Source organism: Scomber scombrus, chromosome 1, assembly GCF_963691925.1.
Source record: "Scomber scombrus chromosome 1, fScoSco1.1, whole genome shotgun sequence".
NCBI lineage: Eukaryota > Metazoa > Chordata > Actinopteri > Scombriformes > Scombridae > Scomber > Scomber scombrus.
In genome coordinates this window covers 38,204,463-38,224,751 of record NC_084970.1, presented here as the reverse complement: position 1 = coordinate 38,224,751, position 20,289 = coordinate 38,204,463, and the positions used below count along the sequence as shown (strand labels likewise).

The window sequence follows — 20,289 nt, the reverse complement described above, 5'->3', positions numbered from 1 at the left end:
TGGGTCTTTTAGCAGGAGAGATGAAAGCTCTTATATTCCAGGAGGCGAGTTTAATGGTCATTTCCTATTGTATTCCTATCCTAAATAAAGTGGTCATTATTTTAATTGTTCTGAGGTTGAGCAGTGGGAGTTTTGAAGTTTTGTTGGTCAGAGATATTAATAGCAGCTGATGATGCTGAGCTGATCTTTAGCTCATTAGATGTTCAGTTGGCTCCATCTAGTGGACTAATAGTAGAACTACATCATGTGATATCTGACACTGACTGGGTTTCTGCTACAGGTTAGACTGGTTTTGACGTCACTGATGTTTTTTAAAGGCGGACTCTGAAGTTATGAGGGTGTGACAGCGTCCTCAGATCAAATGCACACAGACAGCAGGACTGACGAGGGAGAATGAGCAGCTTCTTCTCTCCTGATGTTTCTCTACACATGAAGGTGGAAAGTGTCTGTAAGTTGACCTGAAGTGACTTCAGCAGGTGAGAATCCTACCAGAGAAATCTGTAAATGTCTGATGAACCATCAGTTTGATCACATTGTGTTGAATCACTGTTTGACTGGACAGTAGAAATGTTTCTGATGATGATTGTCTGTTTCACTAGATTTATTTAATCCTTCAGGTTTTACAGAAGATTTTGATTCTTGATGAATTGTTTTTTTTATGAGTTAAAGGAGAAAAGTTTGAGAATGATTTCCTTGTTTTACTGTTAGTGATTCTCAGGTTAAACCAACAGCACTTTGATTGTCATCTGAGATCATATCATCAGTGAAAAATGCATATTATGTCAGAAGTTGTTGGAAAGCTTGAATCAACTTGTCGGTTTTTTAATCCAAAACACAACCATCTTCCAACACTGAGACAGACTTGGTTTGACTGAAAGCTCTTTTACAGTCCATGTTGTGAACTGTCCCAGAGGCTGCAGAGTCCTCAGATGGACCTGCTCAGTGTGTCTGATGGGAAGAGCTGCTGCTTCACTGTTTTCTACAGTATTTGTGACATGTTAGAGAGACGAATGAGAACTAATGTGTCCTGTGATGAAACCTTGTTGTAGTGAGTGAGTGCAGCTCTCCCAGCAGCTGTTTCTCTGCTATGGATCAGTGTGAGGACAGAGAGGAGGGAGTCCCTCCCTCTAAAAGCTCTCTGTGTGGGGAACATGACAGCCAGACCAAAGCTCAGAGGTGAGATGAGGATCTCTAACTGTCCATCACTGTTCTCCACTCACATCACTCCACCATCATTATTCACACTCACTGTCACATCTGACTCTCAACTACTGAATAATAAGTCACAATAACTCAGAATGAACTACTAACTTTGTGAGTTAACAAAGAGCTCAACCACTGATTAGTCAACTAATCAACTAAGATGAGACAGCATCTTTCATCAGATGACATTTTGATGAACAGGAGAACGTTTCTCATCCACTGTCTTCTTACTGATTTTCATTCTGCTTCTAAAACTTCAGCTGCTGACAGTCTGCTCAACATTCATCTTTTTAAACTCTTTGATTTGTTGTTTGTTTGTATCAGGATGCAGCAGCAGAGAGCAGACTCTCCTGAACCCAGCTGTGTGTCCATGAAGAGTGACCAGTCTAAGGAGTCTCCTCTTGTGTTTAAAGATGGACAACCTGCTGATGGAAGGTAAGAATTGAATAATGGTTGGTTGGCTGTTTGGGCTGAATAAACCTCCTGTGTTATGTGGGGCGGAGCAGGTGAACCAGGCACAAACACCACAGACATGTTCAATGGAAACAGCTTTAATGCTCAGAAACCAACAGACAGGCTTACAGGCCATAAAGGGAAAGCAGTTCAAATAAGGTTGAAACCAGCAGGAACAGGTAACAAGAGGAACAGGAACAGACAGGAACAGCATCACAATCTAGTGTCTAGAATGAAAGAAAATGAGTGAGAGCAGTATATGTAGTGAGGAGCTGATGAGGGAATTACACAGTGGCATCAGTTTAAAGTTTAAAGATGGACGACCTGCTGATGGAAGGTAAGAATTTAAAAGTGAAGTTTGTTATTATCTGACTCTCCTAAGAAGATAGTTTCAGCAGTGACATCACAGTGTACAAGTGAGTCACATGTCAAAGAGTTCAGTTATAAGACACCAACATGGTCACTATATCAATATGTGTGTGTAACTTTGAAAACATCACATCAATAATCAGAGCAGCAGCTAACTTGGATGTGTCTGTCTTGAGCTAACTTCAAAGATGGACCCTGCTGAGCAAAGGTCAGAATATTGATCTCAGGATTGATAAACTGACTGAACAGATTTATAACTGACAGAAAGGATTGTTAGACACAACAATGTTTTTCATTAATGGAAGAAGAGAAAAAAGTCTAAAATGTTTCATTAAAGACAAATCAAAGAAAGACAGAAAATAAGATACAATGCATGTTATGTATACATGTTTCCTTTTCATATCAGTGTTTACTGTGTCATAATTAATAGAAAAACCTTTGGTAAAGAGACAATGAATGGTTTCTCAGGCCACATTAAAATCAAATCAGAACACAGGAAACAAAGTGGAAAGGTGTGTTACATTTCAGTGTTTATTGTCTTGTCTGTTCTTTCATGCAGCACAATCCATCTCATTAAAACTGCAAACAGTCCCTCACAAATGGAAGTAAACATACAGTCAATAGTACTGTCCCTCAGACACAGGAAACACTTTGATTGTCAAAGGCTGTCTGTCATGTTTGACTTCACCTCTGCTGCTGTTGATAAGCTCCGCCCATGGCTCTGCCTCCAAGCTGTGATTGGACAGCTGATTATTGTTCAGTTTGACAGGATCATCTTCATCTCAGAAAGACTCATCTTCCTCTCTCACAGAGCTTCTTATTAAGTGTTGGCAGGTGTTTGCTGCCCTCTGCAGGACAACAGTGACATGTAACACTTCCTCTCTTTGTTTTCTGTGGTCTGATTTATTTTTTTCATCTTATTCAATTGAACAGACAATACAATTCACCCTCATGTACCGGGCATGTACATCAGGCTGAGTTTATACCTGTTTAATTTCAGATCTTTTTCTTCTCCTTCTGTATGGATCAGATGGGGAAATGGACAAGAGATTATTTGTCATAATTTAAAGGAAATCTTAGTATTACAGAGTAAAAGCTGCTTGATGCTGTGTTCATCCATCTGAAGGTGAACTGGGATGTTTATAGTTCCATCTATTTATTTTGTTATTGAGGTTAACACAGATTGTTACTGAGCCATAGAACTCTTGTTGAACATCCTCACTTCCTCCTTCTTCTGCTGACTCATGACCAAGTCGCTGCCATCATCTTTTCATCACTGGAGGAATTTGAACTCATCACTCACTCTGTTCTGAAAGATTTCCTTTTAATTCTGACATTTAAACTGATGATTTATCCTTCAGTTCTTTGACTTTAATAGCAATAAAAAATACAGTCAGCAATCAACAAGATGACAAATTAGGACAATATTAAAAGATACAAATCTCTCTCCTCATTTGGTTCTGAAACGTCAACTTCTTAATTAGTATCAGGATGCAGCAGCAGAGAGCAGACTCTCCTGAACCCAGCTGTGTGTCCATGAAGAGTGACGCGTCTATGGATCGTCCTATTAAGTTTAAAGATGGACGACCTGCTGATGGAAGGTAAGAATTTAAAAGTGAAGTTTGTTATTATCTGACTCTCCTGAGAAGAGGAATCAATATATAGTTTCAGCAGTGACATCACAGTGTACACCTGTGCAACAGTCACATGTCAAAGAGTTCAGTGTTATAAGACACCAACATGGTCACTATATCAATATGTGTGTGTAACTTTGAAAACATCACATCAATAATCAGAGCAGCAGCTAACTTGGATGTGTCTGTCTTGAGCTAACTTCAAAGATGGACCCTGCTGAGCAAAGGCCAGAATATTGATCTCATGATTGATAAACTGACTGAACAGATTTATAACTGACAGAAAGGATTGTTAGACACAACAATGTTTTTCATTTATAGAAAAAGATAAAAAAGTCTAAAATGTTTCATTGAAGACAAATCAAAGAAAGAAAGATAATATGATACAATGCATGTTATGTATAAATGTTTCCTTTTCATATCAGTGTTTACTGTGTCATAATTAATAGAAAAACCTTTGGTAAAGAGACAATGAATGGTTTCTCAGGCCACATTAAAATCAAATCAGAACACAGGAAACAAAGTGAAAAGGTGTGTTACATTTCAGTGTTTGTTGTCTTGTCTGTTCTTTCATGCAGCACAATCCATCTCATTAAAACTGCAAACAGTCCCTCACAGATGGAAGTAAACATACAGTCAATAGTACTGTCCCTCAGACACAGGAAACACTTTGATTGTCAAAGGCTGTCTGTCATGTTTGACTTCACCTCTGCTGCTGTTGATAAGCTCCGCCCATGGCTCTGCCTCCAAGCTGTGATTGGACAGCTGATTATTGTTCAGTTTGACACAAACATCTCAGAAAGACTCATCTTCCTCTCTCACAGAGCTTCTTCTTCAGTGTTGGCAGGTGTTTGCTGCCCTCTGCAGGACAACAGTGACATGTAACACTTCCTCTCTTTGTTTTCTGTGGTCTGATTTATTTTTCTCATCTTATTCAATTGAACAGACAATACAATTCACCCTCATGTACCGGGCATGTACATCAGGCTGAGTTTATACCTGTTTAATTTCAGACCTTTTTCTTCTCCTTCTGTATGGATCAGATGGGGAAATGGAGAGATTATTCTCATAATTTAAAGGAAATCTTAGTTTTACACAGTAAAAGCTGCTTGATGCTGTGTTCATCCATCTGAAGGTGAACTGGGATGTTTATATTTCCATCTTTAGTTATTAAGGTTAACACAGATTGTTACTGAGCCATAGAACTCTTGTTGAACATCCTCACTTCCTTCTTCTTCTGCTGACTCATGACCAAGTCGCTGCCATCCTCTTTTCATCACTGGAGGAATATGAACTCATCAGTCACTCTGTTCTGAAAGATTTCTGTTTAATTCTGACATTTAAACTGATGTTTAATCCTTCAGTTCTTTGACTTTAATAGCAATAAAAAATACAGTCAGCAATCAACATGATGACAAATTAGGACAATATTAAAAGATACAAATCTCTCTCCTCATTTGGTTCTGAAATGTAAACTTCTTTCTTTGTATCAGGATGCAGCAGCAGAGAGCAGACTCTCCTGAACCCAGCTGTGTGTCCATGAAGAGTGACGGGTCTATGGATCGTCCTATTTACTTTAAAGATGGACAATCTGCTGATGGAAGGTAAGAATTTAACATCCAGTAATCAGAGCAGCATTTACAGGAGTTCATTTTTTCATCATGACAGAACATCTTTAATAAGCTGAGTGCAGATTTGAGTCATTAAATGTCCTTAAACGTGATGTTTTCTCCACAGAGTTCAACAGCAGAGCTCAGAGGTTCCCAGTGATCAGTCTGCACAGCAGCATCAAACACAGCTGGACTCCATATTTATGGTGTGTACATGTACAAACACACCTTTTACTATTAACTCCATCAACCACAGATGAAATACTGACGTAGCATTCAGGTCCAAACAGTGTCCATGCTGCTCTGTTTAGACCAGCAGGCCTTCAGACTGACACATGAATCACATGATGTGTTCTACCAGTTTAAATGAAATGTTCACTTTATCTTTCTGTTCCAGCTGCTGGAGGAGAACATCGTCACTTTTGTGAAGAACGAGCTGAAGGGAGTCCAGAGGGGTTTGAGCCTGGATTACCCAGAATGCTTAGAGAGTCAGAGTGAGGATGAGGAGGTGTTGGAAGGTGAGGAGGAAGAGCAGAGGAGGAGCAGCAGAGACGCATTTCTGAAGATCACACTGCACTTCCTGAGGAGAATGAAGCAGGAAGAGCTGGCTGAGCGTCTGCAGAGTAAGAGGATTTTAACAGATTTAACATGATGGAGAGGAAATGGAGGCAACATGGGAGAGGTTTATATTTCAAACTCTGCTGTAAATATGCTGCACACATCTGCATCAGATCAGAGGCTGTTATAATAAAACTTAATGAATAAAACTGATGTAGCGATCATAAATGTCACAGTAGTGTAGGAGCAGAAAGGGTGTGTTCGGATGACCGAACTTCTCACCCTGAGAGCCCAGACACCCTACGGAGGAAGCTCATTTCGGCCGCTTGCACCGACTGGTAAATTGAGAGCTTTGCCTTTTGGCTCAGCTCTCTCTTCACCACGACGGATCTGTGCAGAGTCCGCATTACTGCAGAAGCCGCACCGATCCGCCTGTCGATCTCCCGCTCCATCCTTCCCTCACTCGTGAACAAGACCCCGAGGTACTTGAACTCCTCCACTTGGGGCAGGATCTCATCCCCGACCCGGAGAGTGCACTCCACCCTTTTCCAGCTGAGGACCATGGACTCAGATTTGGAGGTGCTGATTCTCATCCCGGCCGCTTCGCACTCAGCTGCGAACCGATCCAGTGAGAGTTGGAGGTCACGGTCTGATGAAGCCAACAGGACCACATCATCTGCAAAAAGCAGTGACTCAATCCTGAGGTCACCAAACCGGAACCCCTCAACGCCCTGGCTGCGCCTAGAAATCCTGTCCATAAAGATTATGAACAGGATCGGTGACAAAGGGCAGCCCTGGCGGAGTCCAACCCCCACCGGAAACGAGTCCGACTTACTACCAGCTATGCGGACCAAGCTCTGACACCGGTCGTACAGGGAACGGACGGCCCGTATCAGGGGGTCCGATACCCCATACTCCCGGAAAACACCCCACAGGACTCCCAGAGGAACACGGTCGAATGCCTTCTCCAAGTCCACAAAACACATGTGGACTGGTTTGGCAAAATTAACAAGAAATAAATACTAAAATAATTGTTTATTGTTTTTAAAACTAATTAAAAACAATAAAACAATAACTAAAAACAAACCATAAAGCACCAGAACAGGAGCAGAGTCTCATGTATGGTTGAACGCCAAGGAATAAAAATGGGTTTTAAGACGAGTTTTAAAAATGGACAGTGAGGAGGCTAGTCTAATATTTAAAGGAAGCTCGTTCCACAATTTAGGAGCGGCAACAGAAAATGCTCTGTCCCCTCTGAGCTTCCGCTTTGACCTCGGTACCTCCAGGAGCAGCAGATCAGCTGACCTGAGACACCGAGCAGGAGCATGGGGGTGAAGGAGCTCAGAGAGGTAAAGCGGGGCCAGACCATTTAAAGATTTAAAAACAAATAAAAGAATCTTAAAATGGACTCTAAAATGCACAGGCAGCCAGTGGAGGGAGGCTAGGATGGAAGTTATGTGCTCCCTCTTACGTACTCCAGTTAAGAGACGAGCGGCTCATTTTGCACCAACTGGAGACGTGCGATGGAGGACTGATTGACTCCAAAATAAAGTGCATTACAGTAATCCAGCTGACATGTGATGAAGGCATGGATTACTGTTTCAAAGTGCTGTTGTGCAAGGAAAGGCTTCACCTTTGCCAGGTGTCTACTATAAAAAAGCTGGACTTCACCACAGCAGTAATTTGCCTATCTAATTTAAAATTACTGTCCATCTTAAAACCCAAGTTTGAGACTGTTGGCTTCAAATAATCTGCCAAAATGCCCAGATCAACAGGGGGGAGGTTCACAAGAGCCACTGGGACCAAATACCATCACTTCTGTTTTTTTCTCATTGAAATTTAAAAAGTTCAAGGCCATCCAGGCTTTGATGTCTTCAAGACATGCCAGCAGTGGTGTGAGGGAAAAAGCATTTTTCTTTTTCAGCAGCAAATATATCTGACTGTCGTCGGCATAAAAGTGGAAAGAGATGCCATGCTTTCTCAGGATGGAACCCAGTGGCAGTAAATACAGAGAAAAGAGCAGGGGCCCTAAAATCGGCCCCTGTGGAACCCCATACGGCAGTGGAGCAGAGCTGGATTTGGAGGTTCCAAGGCTTACACTCATGCTTCTGTCGGCCAGATATGATCTGAGCCACACCAGTGCAGTACCACAGATGCCCACTATGTGGCGTAGCCGAGCCACTAGGGTGTTGTGGTCCACAGTGTCAAAGGCTGCAGTTAGGTCCAACAGAACAAGGATTACATGATCACCAGAGTCATTTGCTAGCAGGATATCATTAAAGACCCTCAATAAAGCTGACTCGTGCTATGCAGAGTTTTAAAGCCTGATTGAAAGACCTCCAGGACATCATTCTCATCCAGAAACGACTTTAGCTGAGCATGAACAACTTTCTCCAAGATTTTTTAGATAAAAGGCAGCGTGGAGATGGGCATAAAATTGGCCAGCACGCTGCGGTCAAGACTAGGTTTTTTAAGTAGGGGCTGCACCACTGCATGTTTAAAACTTGCGGGAACAACACCAGAAGACAGACTGCTGTTAATGATAGCCAAAACCGACTGCCCTATGCTAGGGAAAACCTCTTTAAAGAAGTTAGGAGAGACAGCATCACAGGGAGAGCCTGATGGCTTAATATGGCCAACCAAATCTTCTAAGAACAACAGAGACACAGGCTCAAACTTATCAAGAGCTGCAGAACAAGGCACAGGGACAGAGGGGTCAGGTGCAGGAGCTGGGATGAGAGTCCTAGCAGTAGCAACCTTATCAATAAAAAAGTGCAGGAAGCTATTAGTCAATGGTTTTGAATAACACCCGCGGGTTATGACGATTGGACTCAATGATGTTTGACAGGTATTCTCTTTAACGGTATTTTGGTAGCAGCACCAGCAGTCCTTCAGGATTTGGAAGGAAACCTGCAGCTTGTCCTTCTTCCACTTAGGCTCAGCTTTGCGACACTCCCGTCTAGCTGCGCGCGTTGTTTCATTAAACCAGGGCTCAGATTTAGCCTTGGGCTGCGCAGTTGTTTTTTTTTTAGCCACAGAGTCCAGTATGGTTAGAAAGGAGGATTCAAACCAAGAGCTGAGGTCCTCTGTGTTAACAGAGGCAGGGCGGACACAGAGCTGATCAAAAGCCACAGAAAACTGGCCAGCAGTAAAAGAGTTAAAAATCCGACGGCTCTGAACAGGGGCGCCAGACTTAACATCAGCACAGGAGAAAGCAACTTCAAACAGTACTGGCATATGATCAGAAATCAAATCGTCACAGATCTCCAAGTTAGATACAGATAGACCATGAGAGAGGACGAGGTCTAATGTGTGTCCATGTTCATGTGTGGGACCAGACACACACTGCACCAAATTAAAAGAGTCAATAAGGCTTAAAAAGTCCTTCACCAACGGCTTATCAGGACAACACACGTGAATATTAAAATCCCTGAAAAAAAGGGCACGGTCATACTTAGGCATGATTTCAGCCAGAAGGCCAGAAAAGTCATTCACAAAGTCCTTATTGTATTTGGGGGCTGCACTCACCGGGTCCGATCCAAGTCTCTGTCACACAGAGGAAGTCCAGGCCACAGGAGCTGAAGAAATCCCTCAGGATGAAAGTTTTGTTCGCCAGGGATCTAGCGTTCACCAAGCCAATCCTGGTGGGAGCTGGGGCCTGTGGTCCGGTGGACCGGTGAGCCTGGGGCAGCGTCCTCAGGAGCCAGTGGTTTACCCCTCGCTGAGAGAGCCGAAGGGGGCAGAGGCGGCGGGGCTGGAGTCCATCAAAAGAGCCGGTGACAGGCACTAGGCAAACATCGATGGGTTCGAGGAAGCGCTGGGACACAGCGAGAGGAGGGAGCAATCCATGTCCTGTCCGAGAAATGGACGAAGAGCGTGTCAGCCAGAGCTTCAGCTTCACAGGCCGACCGCCGCGTTTACCGCGAACGGGAACGCTTCCGCCGAGAAGGTAAGGCCGAGGCCCGGTACAGGTGAGGCGGAATCCCTGCTAGGAGCGGGGGCAAAGTATACTGTCCACCGTGATCAAATGCACCTAAATCCATGACATTCCGCCGGAAAAACAAAAGAGTCTGGCGATCATACACCAGCAGAGACTCAATTTGTTTAGTGCCAATGGTTAAAAACAGCAAAAACACTAAACATTGCAGGAGCAGCAGACGGCCAGCCAAACACACAGGCGCCATCTTGAAACTCTCCACCATCACCATGGTGACCTAACTATAAGCTTTATCACAAAGGAAAGTTTTAAGCCTACTCTTAAACGTAGAGAGGGTGTCTGGACCCCCGACCCAATCTGGGAGATGGTTCCACAGGAGAGGAACCTGACAACTGAAGGCTCTGCCTTTTAGAGATACTAGGAACCACAAGTAGGTGTTCTAGTAGGGTCATAAGGTTCAATGAGCTGGGAGCGCAGTGTTCTGGTAGGTTCATAAGGTTCTATGAGCTGGGAGCGCAGTGTTCTAGTAGGTTCATAAGGTTCTATGAGCTGGGAGCGCAGTGTTCTAGTAGGTTCATAAGGTTCTATGAGCTGGGAGCGCAGTGTTCTAGTAGGTTCATAAGGTTCTATGAGCTGGGAGCGCAGTGTTCTGGTAGGTTCATAAAGTTCTATGAGCTGGGAGCGCAGTGTTCTAGTAGGTTCATAAGGTTCTATGAGCTGGGAGCGCAGTGTTCTGGTAGGTTCATGAGGTTCTATGAGCTGGGAGCACAGTGTTGTAGTAGGATCATAAGGTTCTATGAGCTGGGAGCGCAGTGTTCTAGTAGGTTCATAAGGTACTATAAGCTCTTTCAGATAAGATATGACGGAGCCTGACCATTAAGAGCTTTAAAAGTGAGGAGAAGGATTTTAAATTCTATTCTAGATTTTACGGGAAGCCAATGCAGTGAAGCCAAAATGGGAGCAAAAAGCCCTATAGGACTCCTTCTTCAGCTTGACAGAATCCCTCACCGCAGGTGTCCACCAGCGGGTTTGGGTATTGCCGCCACGACAGGCACCGACAACCTTACGGCCACAGCACCTGTCGGCCACCTCCTCCGGTACATGGTCAGGGAGTTGAAGCTCTCTCTGACAGGAGACTCTGCCAGACGTTCCCAGCAGACCCTCACAATGCGTTTGGGTCTGCCAGGTCTGACCGGCATCCTCCCCCACCATCATAGCCAACTCACAACCAGGTGGTGATCAGTTGACAGCTCCGCCCCTCTCTTTGCCCGAGTGTCCAAGACATGCGGCCACATGTCCGACAACACGACTACAAAGTAAACCTTCGAACTGCGGCCTAGGGTGTCCTGGTGCCAAGTGCACATATGGACTCCTTGATGCTTGACCATGGTGTTCGTTATAGATAATCTGTGACGAGCACAGAAGTCCAATAACAGAACACCGCTCGGGTTCAGATCGGGGGGGCCGTTCCTCCCAATCACACCCTTCCAGGTCTCACTGTTGTTGCCAACATGAGCGTTGAAGTCCCCCAGCAGGACGAGGGAATCCCCAGAGGGAGCACTCTCCAGCACCCCCTCTAAGGAGTCCAGAAAGGGTGGATACTCTGAGCTGTTGTTTGGAACATAGGCACAAACAACAGTCAGGATCCGTCCCCCCACCCGAAGGCAAAGGGAGGCTACCCTTTCATCTACTGGGGTAAACTCCAACATACAGGCACCAAACCGGGGGGCTTGAATAAAACAATTAATAATAATCATGACACCAAATTGGATATCGTGACATATCTACTACACAGACACACTTACATGTTCAGATTTCTAGACTTTCTGTAGGATCCACTCACTGATTTCATTTGTTGTTTGTTCATTCAGGAGCTCGTGCTGCAAAGTGTCGACGTAAACTCAAGTCTAACCTGGAGAAGAAGTTCCAGTGTCTGTTTGAGGGGATCGCTAAAGCAGGAAACCCAACCCTTCTGAATCAGATCTACACACCGCTCTACATCACAGAGGGAGGGACTGCAGAGGTCAATGATGAACATGAGATCAGACAGATTGAAACAGCATCCAGGAAACCAGACAGACCAGAAACAACTATCAGACAAGAAGACATCTTTAAAACCTCACCTGGAAGAGATGAACCAATCAGAACAGTGATGACAAAGGGAGTGGCTGGCATTGGGAAAACAGTCTTAACACAGAAGTTCACTCTGGACTGGGCTGAAGACAAAGCCAACCAGGACATACACTTCACATTTCCATTCACTTTCAGAGAGCTGAATGTGCTGAAAGAGAAAAAGTACAGCTTGGTGGAACTTGTTCATCACTTCTTTACTGAAACCAAAGAAGCAGGAATCTGCAGGTTTGAAGAGTTCCAGGTTGTGTTCATCTTTGACGGTCTGGATGAGTGTCGACTTCCTCTGGACTTCCACAACACTGAGATCCTGACTGATGTTACAGAGTCCACCTCAGTGGATGTGCTGCTGACAAACCTCATCAGGGGGAAACTGCTTCCCTCTGCTCGCCTCTGGATAACCACACGACCTGCAGCAGCCAATCAGATCCCTCCTGAGTGTGTCGACATGGTGACAGAGGTCAGAGGGTTCACTGACCCACAGAAGGAAGAGTACTTCAGGAAGAGATTCAAAGATGAGGAGCAGGCCAGCACCATCATCTCTCACATCAAGACATCACGAAGCCTCCACATCATGTGCCACATCCCAGTCTTCTGCTGGATCACTGCTACAGTTCTGGAGGATGTGTTGAAAAGCAGAGAGGGAGGAGAGCTGCCCAAGACCCTGACTGAGATGTACATCCACTTCCTGGTGGTTCAGTCCAAACTGAAGAACATCAAGTATGATGGAGGAGCTGAGACAGATCCACACTGGAGTCCAGAGAGCAGGAAGATGATTGAGTCTCTGGGAAAACTGGCTTTTGAGCAGCTGCAGAAGGGCAACCTGATCTTCTATGAATCAGACCTGACAGAGTGTGGCATCGATATCAGAGCAGCCTCAGTGTACTCAGGAATGTTCACACAAGTCTTTAAAGAGGAGAGAGGGCTGTACCAGGACAAGGTGTTCTGCTTCGTCCATCTGAGCCTTCAGGAGTTTCTGGCTGCTCTTCATGTCCACCTGACATTCATCGAGTCTGGAGTCAATCTGCTGGCAGAAGAACAAACAACATCCTGGTGGCCTGAAGTGTTCAGAGACAAATCAACACGTTTCTACCAGAGTGCTGTAGACGAGGCCTTAAAGAGTCCAAATGGACACCTGGACTTGTTCCTCCGCTTCCTCCTGGGTCTTTCACTGCAGACCAATCAGACTCTCCTACGAGGTCTGCTGACAGGAAGTAACTCACAGACCAATGAGAAAACAGTCGATTACATCAAGAAGAAGCTCAGTGAGAATGTGTCTGCAGAGAGAAGCATCAATCTGTTCCACTGTCTGAATGAACTGAAGGATCGTTCTCTAGTGGAGGAGATCCAACAGTACCTGAGATCAGGAAGTCTCTCCACAGATAAACTGTCTCCTGCTCAGTGGTCAGCTCTGGTCTTCATCTTACTGTCATCAGAAAAAGATCTGGACGTGTTTGACCTGAAGAAATACTCTGCTTCAGAGGAGGCTCTTCTGAGTCTGCTGCCAGTGGTCAAAGCCTCCAACAAAGCTCTGTAGGTGCACACAGAACTATCCAGATTAATGTTGTTTAATCTTTGCTAAATGAAGAAAAGTAATGTTTGCAATTATTTTGTTCTGCTGATTCTTCTCCAGGTTGAGTGGCTGTAACCTCTCAGAGAGAAGCTGTGCAGCTCTGTCCTCAGTTCTCAGCTCCCAGTCCTCTAGTCTGAGAGATCTGGACCTGAGTAACAACAACCTGCAGGATTCAGGAGTGAAGCAGCTTTCTGCTGGACTGGAGAGTCCACACTGTGGACTGGAAACTCTCAGGTCAGGATTAAACTGTCTGTGAAAGTTTACCCATCAAGCTTTTACTGTCTTTATATATTGGATCTGTGAATTAATTTAAATAAAATTCTTCTCCAGGTTGAGTGACTGTAACCTCTCAGAGAGAAGCTGTGCAGCTCTGTCCTCAGTTCTCAGCTCCCAGTCCTCTAGTCTGAGAGATCTGGGCCTGAGTAACAACGACCTGCAGGATTCAGGAGTGAAGCAGCTTTCTGCTGGACTGGAGAGTCCACACTGTGGACTGGAAACCCTCAGGTCAGGATTCAACTGTCTGTGAACATTTACCCATCAAGCTTTTACTGTCTTTATATATTGGATCTGTGAATTAATTTATCAAAATTCTTCTCCAGGTTGAGTGTCTGTAACCTCTCAGAGAGAAGCTGTGCAGCTCTGTCCTCAGTTCTCAGCTCCCAGTCCTCTAGTCTGAGAGATCTGGACCTGAGTAACAACGACTTGCAGGATTCAGGAGTGAAGCAGCTTTCTGCTGGACTGGAGAGTCCACACTGTGGACTGGAAAGCCTCAGGTCAGTTTTTTGATATTGTTGTCATTTTTGCAACCCTGATTGTATTTTATGAAGCTGTTAAGACACTATGCTCAATTCACTGTTAGGAAGTGCCACGGCTGGTTTGGAGGCAGGACTGAACCATTTCATGTAAATAGAGGGGGTGTTTGGGCAATACAGAGGCTTTGGATGGATAATTGCTGCCAGAAACAACAAAAATAAACAGTTAATATATTGAGTAAATTGTAAATAACATATTTTGTCTATAAATGATGATAGGTTAATAAAAAGTAAAACTCTTTTAATGCAAACATGAGAGTCAGGATATATGTTTGTCATTTAATTTATGTACATTTTGTTACACAAAAAGAAAACAACTTTTTGTGATCAGCCAACAACTGCTTTACTGACGGCCACCATGTTCAACAACCACAAAAACAATACAAATATTGCCCAGCTCAATCTCTGAACATCCCTTCCAGGACCTTAACAATAAAAGCACCTTACACTTCTTAACACACGACATGTATTCCCACACATGCAGTTACATGCAGTCATGTAGATAACCCATTTAGCTTATTTCTCTTTTTCTGTCTTTAGAAATTCTGTCAAAAAATATTTTAAGCTTTCTCTCCTACGAACCTAAAATGTATCTGCATGACATCAACATACAGCAGGGGGCGCTGAGTGTGAACATAAAGGCCTGAAGGACAAAATCCTGTTCATTGAGTTGAGAATGTTTTAAGCTCATTAGATGAACTGTTGTGTGTGTTCAGTCTGTCAGGATGTCTGATCACAGAGGAAGGCTGTGCTTCTCTGGCCTCAGCTCTGAGCTCCAACCCCTCCCATCTGAGAGAGCTGGACCTGAGCTACAATCATCCAGGAGACTCAGGAGAGAAGCTTCTGTCTGCTGGACTGGAGGATCCCCACTGGAGACTGGACACTCTCAGGTATGGACAGACAGGTGGACACTCTCAGGTATGGACAGACAGGTGGACACTCTCAGGTATGGACAGACAGGTAGACACTCTCAGGTATGGACAGACAGGTGGACACTCTCAGGTATGGATAGATGGACACTCTCAGGTATGGACAGACAGGTGGACACTCTCAGGTATGGATAGATGGACACTCTCAGGTATGGACAGACAGGTGGACACTCTCAGGTATGGACAGATGGACAGACACTCTGACTAACTGAGGGACTCTGGTTCATGTTTAATGGTGGATATGAGTGAATGTTTATGAAGCTGATTGTGTCTTTGTCTCTTCCTCCAGGATGGACCATGGTGGACTGCAGAGACTGAAACCTGGTCCGAGGAAGTGTGAGTGTGTTTTCAGTTTGATTCATGACAACTTTAAGAAAAACTGGATGAAATATGTAAAAGAAGTGAAAAAAGTTCAAAATGATGGAAAATGTGTTTTGGCAGAAATGGGCGTGGCCTAAACTGACATTTATCTTGAACCAATGAATCCATGAAACTGAAATTTCCTTCTGTTCGTCACAGTTCAGGAGTTAAAAGAGAAATGTTTCATAAATGTCCTCATGGTGGCCCTACCTGCTCCAAAATGTCCCTCATGTCTCTCCTGCAGATAAAGTTCATTCATTCATACTGACTTCAGCTGTTTGGAACATTTGGACAAAAATGTGTTTGTAACAGACTTGATGTGCAAAAACCTTCACTTTACATCAAACTCAATGAAAAAACATGAATATTACTGAATATCACTGTCATGTTGACTGTTCATGTTCTAACTGAGTTGTTAAAGGACTTATGTTTGAATGGTTTCAGTAAAGTAGTTAATAAATCAACAGATGATAAACTGCAGCTGTATTGTGTCTCGTTCTCTCCATCAGATGCCTGTGAACTGGAACTGGATCCAAACACAATGCACAGAAAACTCAAACTGTCTGATAACAACAGGAAGGTGACATGTGCGTGGGGGGATCAGTCATACCCTGATCATCCAGACAGATTTGACTCCTGTCCTCAGCTGCTGTGTAGAAATGATCTGACTGGTCGCTGTTACTGGGAGGTCAAGTGGAGAGGAGAGGTTTCTATATCAGTGAGTTACAGAAGAATCAGCAGGAAAGGAAACAGTGATGACTGTGAGTTTGGAAGGAATGATCAGTCCTGGAGTCTGTTCTGCTCTGATGATGGTCGTTACTCTGTCCGTCACAATAAGAAAGAAACAGTCATCTTGTCTCCTGTTTCTAACAGAGTAGCAGTGTATGTGGACTGTCCTGCTGGCACTCTGTCCTTCTACAGAGTCTCCTCTGACACACTGATCCACCTCCACACCTTCAACACCACATTCACTGAACCTCTGTATGCTGGGTTTGGGTTTGGACTTTGGTTTAACTGGTATGGTTCCTCAGTCTCTCTGTGTCCTCTGTAGGAGGGAGAGTCTCTCTGTGTCCTCTGTAGGAGGGAGAGTCTCTTTGTGTCTCTGTAGGAGGGAGAGTCTCTCTGTCTCTGTAGGAGGGAGAGTCTCTCTGAGTCCTCTGTAGGAGGGAGAGTCTCTCTGTGTCCTCTGTAGGAGGGAGAGTCTCTCTGTGTCCTCTGTAGGAGGGAGAGTCTCTCTGTGTCTTCTGTAGGAGGGAGAGTCTCTCTGTGTCTTCTGTAGGAGGGAGAGTCTCTCTGTGTCTCTGTAGGAGGGAGAGTCTCTCCTGTGGACAGAAACTCTGCTGACTGAAGATCAGCTGCTGAAATCAAACATCACACACACTCTGCACTGTGAAGCAGATCTGCAGTACTAAATATCTTTATGTTCATTTGGACTGTTGTTCACACTAAAAGTCTCTGTTGGTTTTTCCTTTATTTATCTGGTAAAGTTGAAACAACAAAAACTGAACATTAAATCACTAAAAGGACTCAAATACATAATCATCATGAACTTGTTATTATTGAAAACAGGAACAACATGTGATCTGGTATCTAGAATTAATTTATAGGTCAGCTGATGTGTTTCTCTGGTCGTCCAGGTCTGATGTGATTGGATGCTCTTCAGTCTGGAAGGCCCGATGTCCGATGAAGATAATGGTGCTGATGGTTGATTCTGTAATTCTATACAGTATGGAGTTATTTACTAGAAAGAGGTCAGTGTGAGAGTATGATTTATGGAATTGTGAGTAGTAAGAATATTCTCTGTTGTGTGGGTTTGAAATCCAGCAGGCATCACTAAGTCCATAGTCAGATATGTAAGGCTTGAGTATGAGTCTATAGGAGTTTGGTTAAGTGGATCTGTCCAGGTGAGGGTTGTTACAGCCCTGCATGTGTGTGTTTGTGTTGTCTCTCTTTTTTTTGTTTGGTTCCCTCCTCTCCTGCCTCCGGCTCTGGCTCCTCCCACTCCTCCGGCTCCATTCCTGGTTCCTGATTGGTGCGGCTTCCTTCGGTGCGCTCCAATCCCCAGCCATCAATCAGAGTCGGACCTTTTAAATAATCTGCAGCCTGTCAGTCGGGGCGGATGGATCTTTGTGGCCAGTCCGCCTCGCCTTGCTGCTGCGCTATTGTGTTAAATTATGCTGTGATTTGTTTGAATATGGGTCAGGCTTACTTACTGTTAACACACACATTCATTAGTTGTTTCTTTGTGTTAGTTCCACTAGGAGTAGGGGTGCTGCTCATCTTTTTGTATTTTTGACATCAATCTGTACTAGAGGTTTAGGTTGGTTTTGTTCCTATTTTACTCTTATTACGTTAGACAGATTTGTTAGCTCTGTTTTAGGAGTCCTCTTTTGGTTATATTCTTTTGTTTGTTTGAGCAGCATCAATCGGCCCTCTTTTTTGTTTCTGTAAACTTCCCTCTGCTTAGTGGTTTGAGTAACCCTTGATTAATAAATCATTTTATTTTAAACCTTAACATCTGTTTTTTATGTTACTTCCTTCATTTAACGAGCTGGGTTGTAACAAGGGTTAAGTACCAGATTGAAATCACGGAATCATGGAATTTGGATATTTCTTCAAACAGTGAGTGGAAAAACGTGGGTGTGTCTGTATTTGGGGATTATATGTTCACTGTAGTTGTTAAACTATCTTTGCCAATTGTTTCATTAATGATGATGAATCTTCCCTCAGAGTCTGCTACTGTTGTTTATTAATGTATGGAGTCTTCTTGTTGATTAGAATTGGCTTGATTGATGCATTTTGCTGAGATTTTTTGTGATTCTATTGCAGTCAGATGGGTTTCCTGTAGGAGACATATGACAGAGTTTTGCTTTTGAAGGTGGTTGAGGGCTTTGGGTGTTTTAGCAGGAGAGATGAAAGCTCTTATATTCCAGGAGGTAAGTTTAATGGTCATTTCCTATTGTTTCCTATCCTAAATAAAGAGGTCATTATTTTAATTGTCCTGAGGTTGAGCAGTGGGAGTTTTGAATAAAGTCCTTCCCATTTTCATACAGGGACAACAACAATGACGTTTATATGTGTGAGTGTAATGCTGGTGTGAAAATGTGTCGTGAAAACGTGTAAATTGAACACGATTTGGGTGTGTCAATCTGGACAGCTGTAAGATTGTGGAACGGTTGCCTGAAGGGGGGAGATGTGCTTTGGAGTAGCATTTGAGTGGGGGGTACAATTAAAGTATAAGTATTATGAGGCTTGTTGTATCACATGGGTTACAGCCCAGTTGATCCAAGCTGCTGAGTGATGTTTTTGGTCAGAGATACTAACAGCAGCTGATGATGCTGAGCTGATCTTTAGCTCATTAGATGTTCAGTTGGCTCCATCTAGTGGACTGATAGTAGGACTACATCATGTGATATCTGACACTGACTGGGTTTCTGCTACAGGTTAGACTGGTTTTGACGTCACTGATGTTGTTTAGATGTGGACTCTGAAGTTATGAGGATGTGACTGCTTCCTCAGATCAAATGCACACAGACAGCAGGACTGACGAGGGAGAATGAGCAGCTTCTTCTCTCCTGATGTTTCTCTACACATGAAGGTGGAAAGTGTCTGTAAGTTGACCTGAAGTGACTTCAGCAGGTGAGAATCCTACCAGAGAAATCTGTAAATGTCTGATGAACCATCAGTTTGATCACATTGTGTTGAATCACTGTTTGACTGGACAGTAGAAATGTTTCTGGATGATGATTGTCTGTTTCACTAGATTTATTTAATCCTTCAGGTTTTACAGAAGATTTTGATCCTTGGTGATTTGTTTCTTTATGAGTTAAAGGAGAGAAGTTTGAGAATGATTTCCTTGTTTTACTGTTAGTGGTTCTCAGGTTAAACCAACAGCACTTTGATTGTCATCTGAGATCATATCATCAGTGAAAAATGCATATTATGTCAGAAGTTGTTGGAAAGCTTGAATCAACTTGTCGGTTTTTTAATCCAAAACACAACCATCTTCCAACACTGAGACAGACTTGGTTTGACTGAAAGCTCTTTTACAGTCCATGTTGTGAACTGTCCCAGAGGCTGCAGAGTCCTCAGATGGACCTGCTCAGTGTGTCTGATGGGAAGAGCTGCTGCTTCACTGTTTTCTACAGTATTTGTGACATGTTAGAGAGACGAATGAGAACTAATGTGTCCTGTGATGAAACCTTGTTGTAGTGAGTGAGTGCAGCTCTCCCAGCAGCTGTTTCTCTGCTATGGATCAGTGTGAGGACAGAGAGGAGGGAGTCCCTCCCTCTAAAAGCTCTCTGTGTGGGGAACATGACAGCCAGACCAAAGCTCAGAGGTGAGATGAGGATCTCTAACTGTCCATCACTGTTCTCCACTCACATCACTCCACCATCATTATTCACACTCACTGTCACATCTGACACTCAACTACTGAATAATAAGTCACAATAACTCAGAATGAACTACTAACTTTGTGAGTTAACAAAGAGCTCAACCACTGATTAGTCAACTAATCAACTAAGATGAGACAGCATCTTTCATCAGATGACATTTTGATGAACAGGAGAACGTTTCTCATCCACTGTCTTCTTACTGATTTTCATTCTGCTTCTAAAACTTCAGCTGCTGACAGTCTGCTCAACATTCATCTTTATAAACTCTTTGATTTGTTGTTTGTTTGTATCAGGATGCAGCAGCAGAGAGCAGACTCTCCTGAA

At 43.7% G+C, this 20,289-nt stretch overlaps 1 protein-coding gene across 1 annotated transcript; it reads left to right on the top strand.

The window, feature by feature from the left end:
• The first annotated feature begins 1,081 nt into the window (after positions 1-1,081).
• Positions 1,082-16,640, top strand: LOC133979166 (NLR family CARD domain-containing protein 3-like). The gene is made up of 9 exons (XM_062417670.1): positions 1,082-1,176; positions 3,510-3,626; positions 5,397-5,475; positions 5,667-5,892; positions 11,636-13,427; positions 13,528-13,701; positions 14,996-15,169; positions 15,498-15,544; positions 16,078-16,640. Exons 1-9 carry the CDS (start codon positions 1,088-1,090, stop codon positions 16,617-16,619), a joined length of 3,240 nt encoding a protein of 1,079 aa, XP_062273654.1. The 5' UTR covers positions 1,082-1,087; the 3' UTR covers positions 16,620-16,640.
• Positions 16,641-20,289: the final 3,649 nt, after the last annotated feature.

Excerpts from the sequence above, each read along its gene's own strand:
- LOC133979166 (XM_062417670.1), top strand. The coding sequence starts at position 1,088 with ATGGATCAGTGTGAGGACAGAGAGGAGGGAGTCCCTCCCTCTAAAAGC. Across the intron at positions 15,170-15,497 it reads TGGAGACTGGACACTCTCAG|GATGGACCATGGTGGACTGC; the intron begins GTATGGACAGAC and ends CTCTTCCTCCAG. Across the intron at positions 15,545-16,077 it reads GAAACCTGGTCCGAGGAAGT|ATGCCTGTGAACTGGAACTG; the intron begins GTGAGTGTGTTT and ends TCTCTCCATCAG.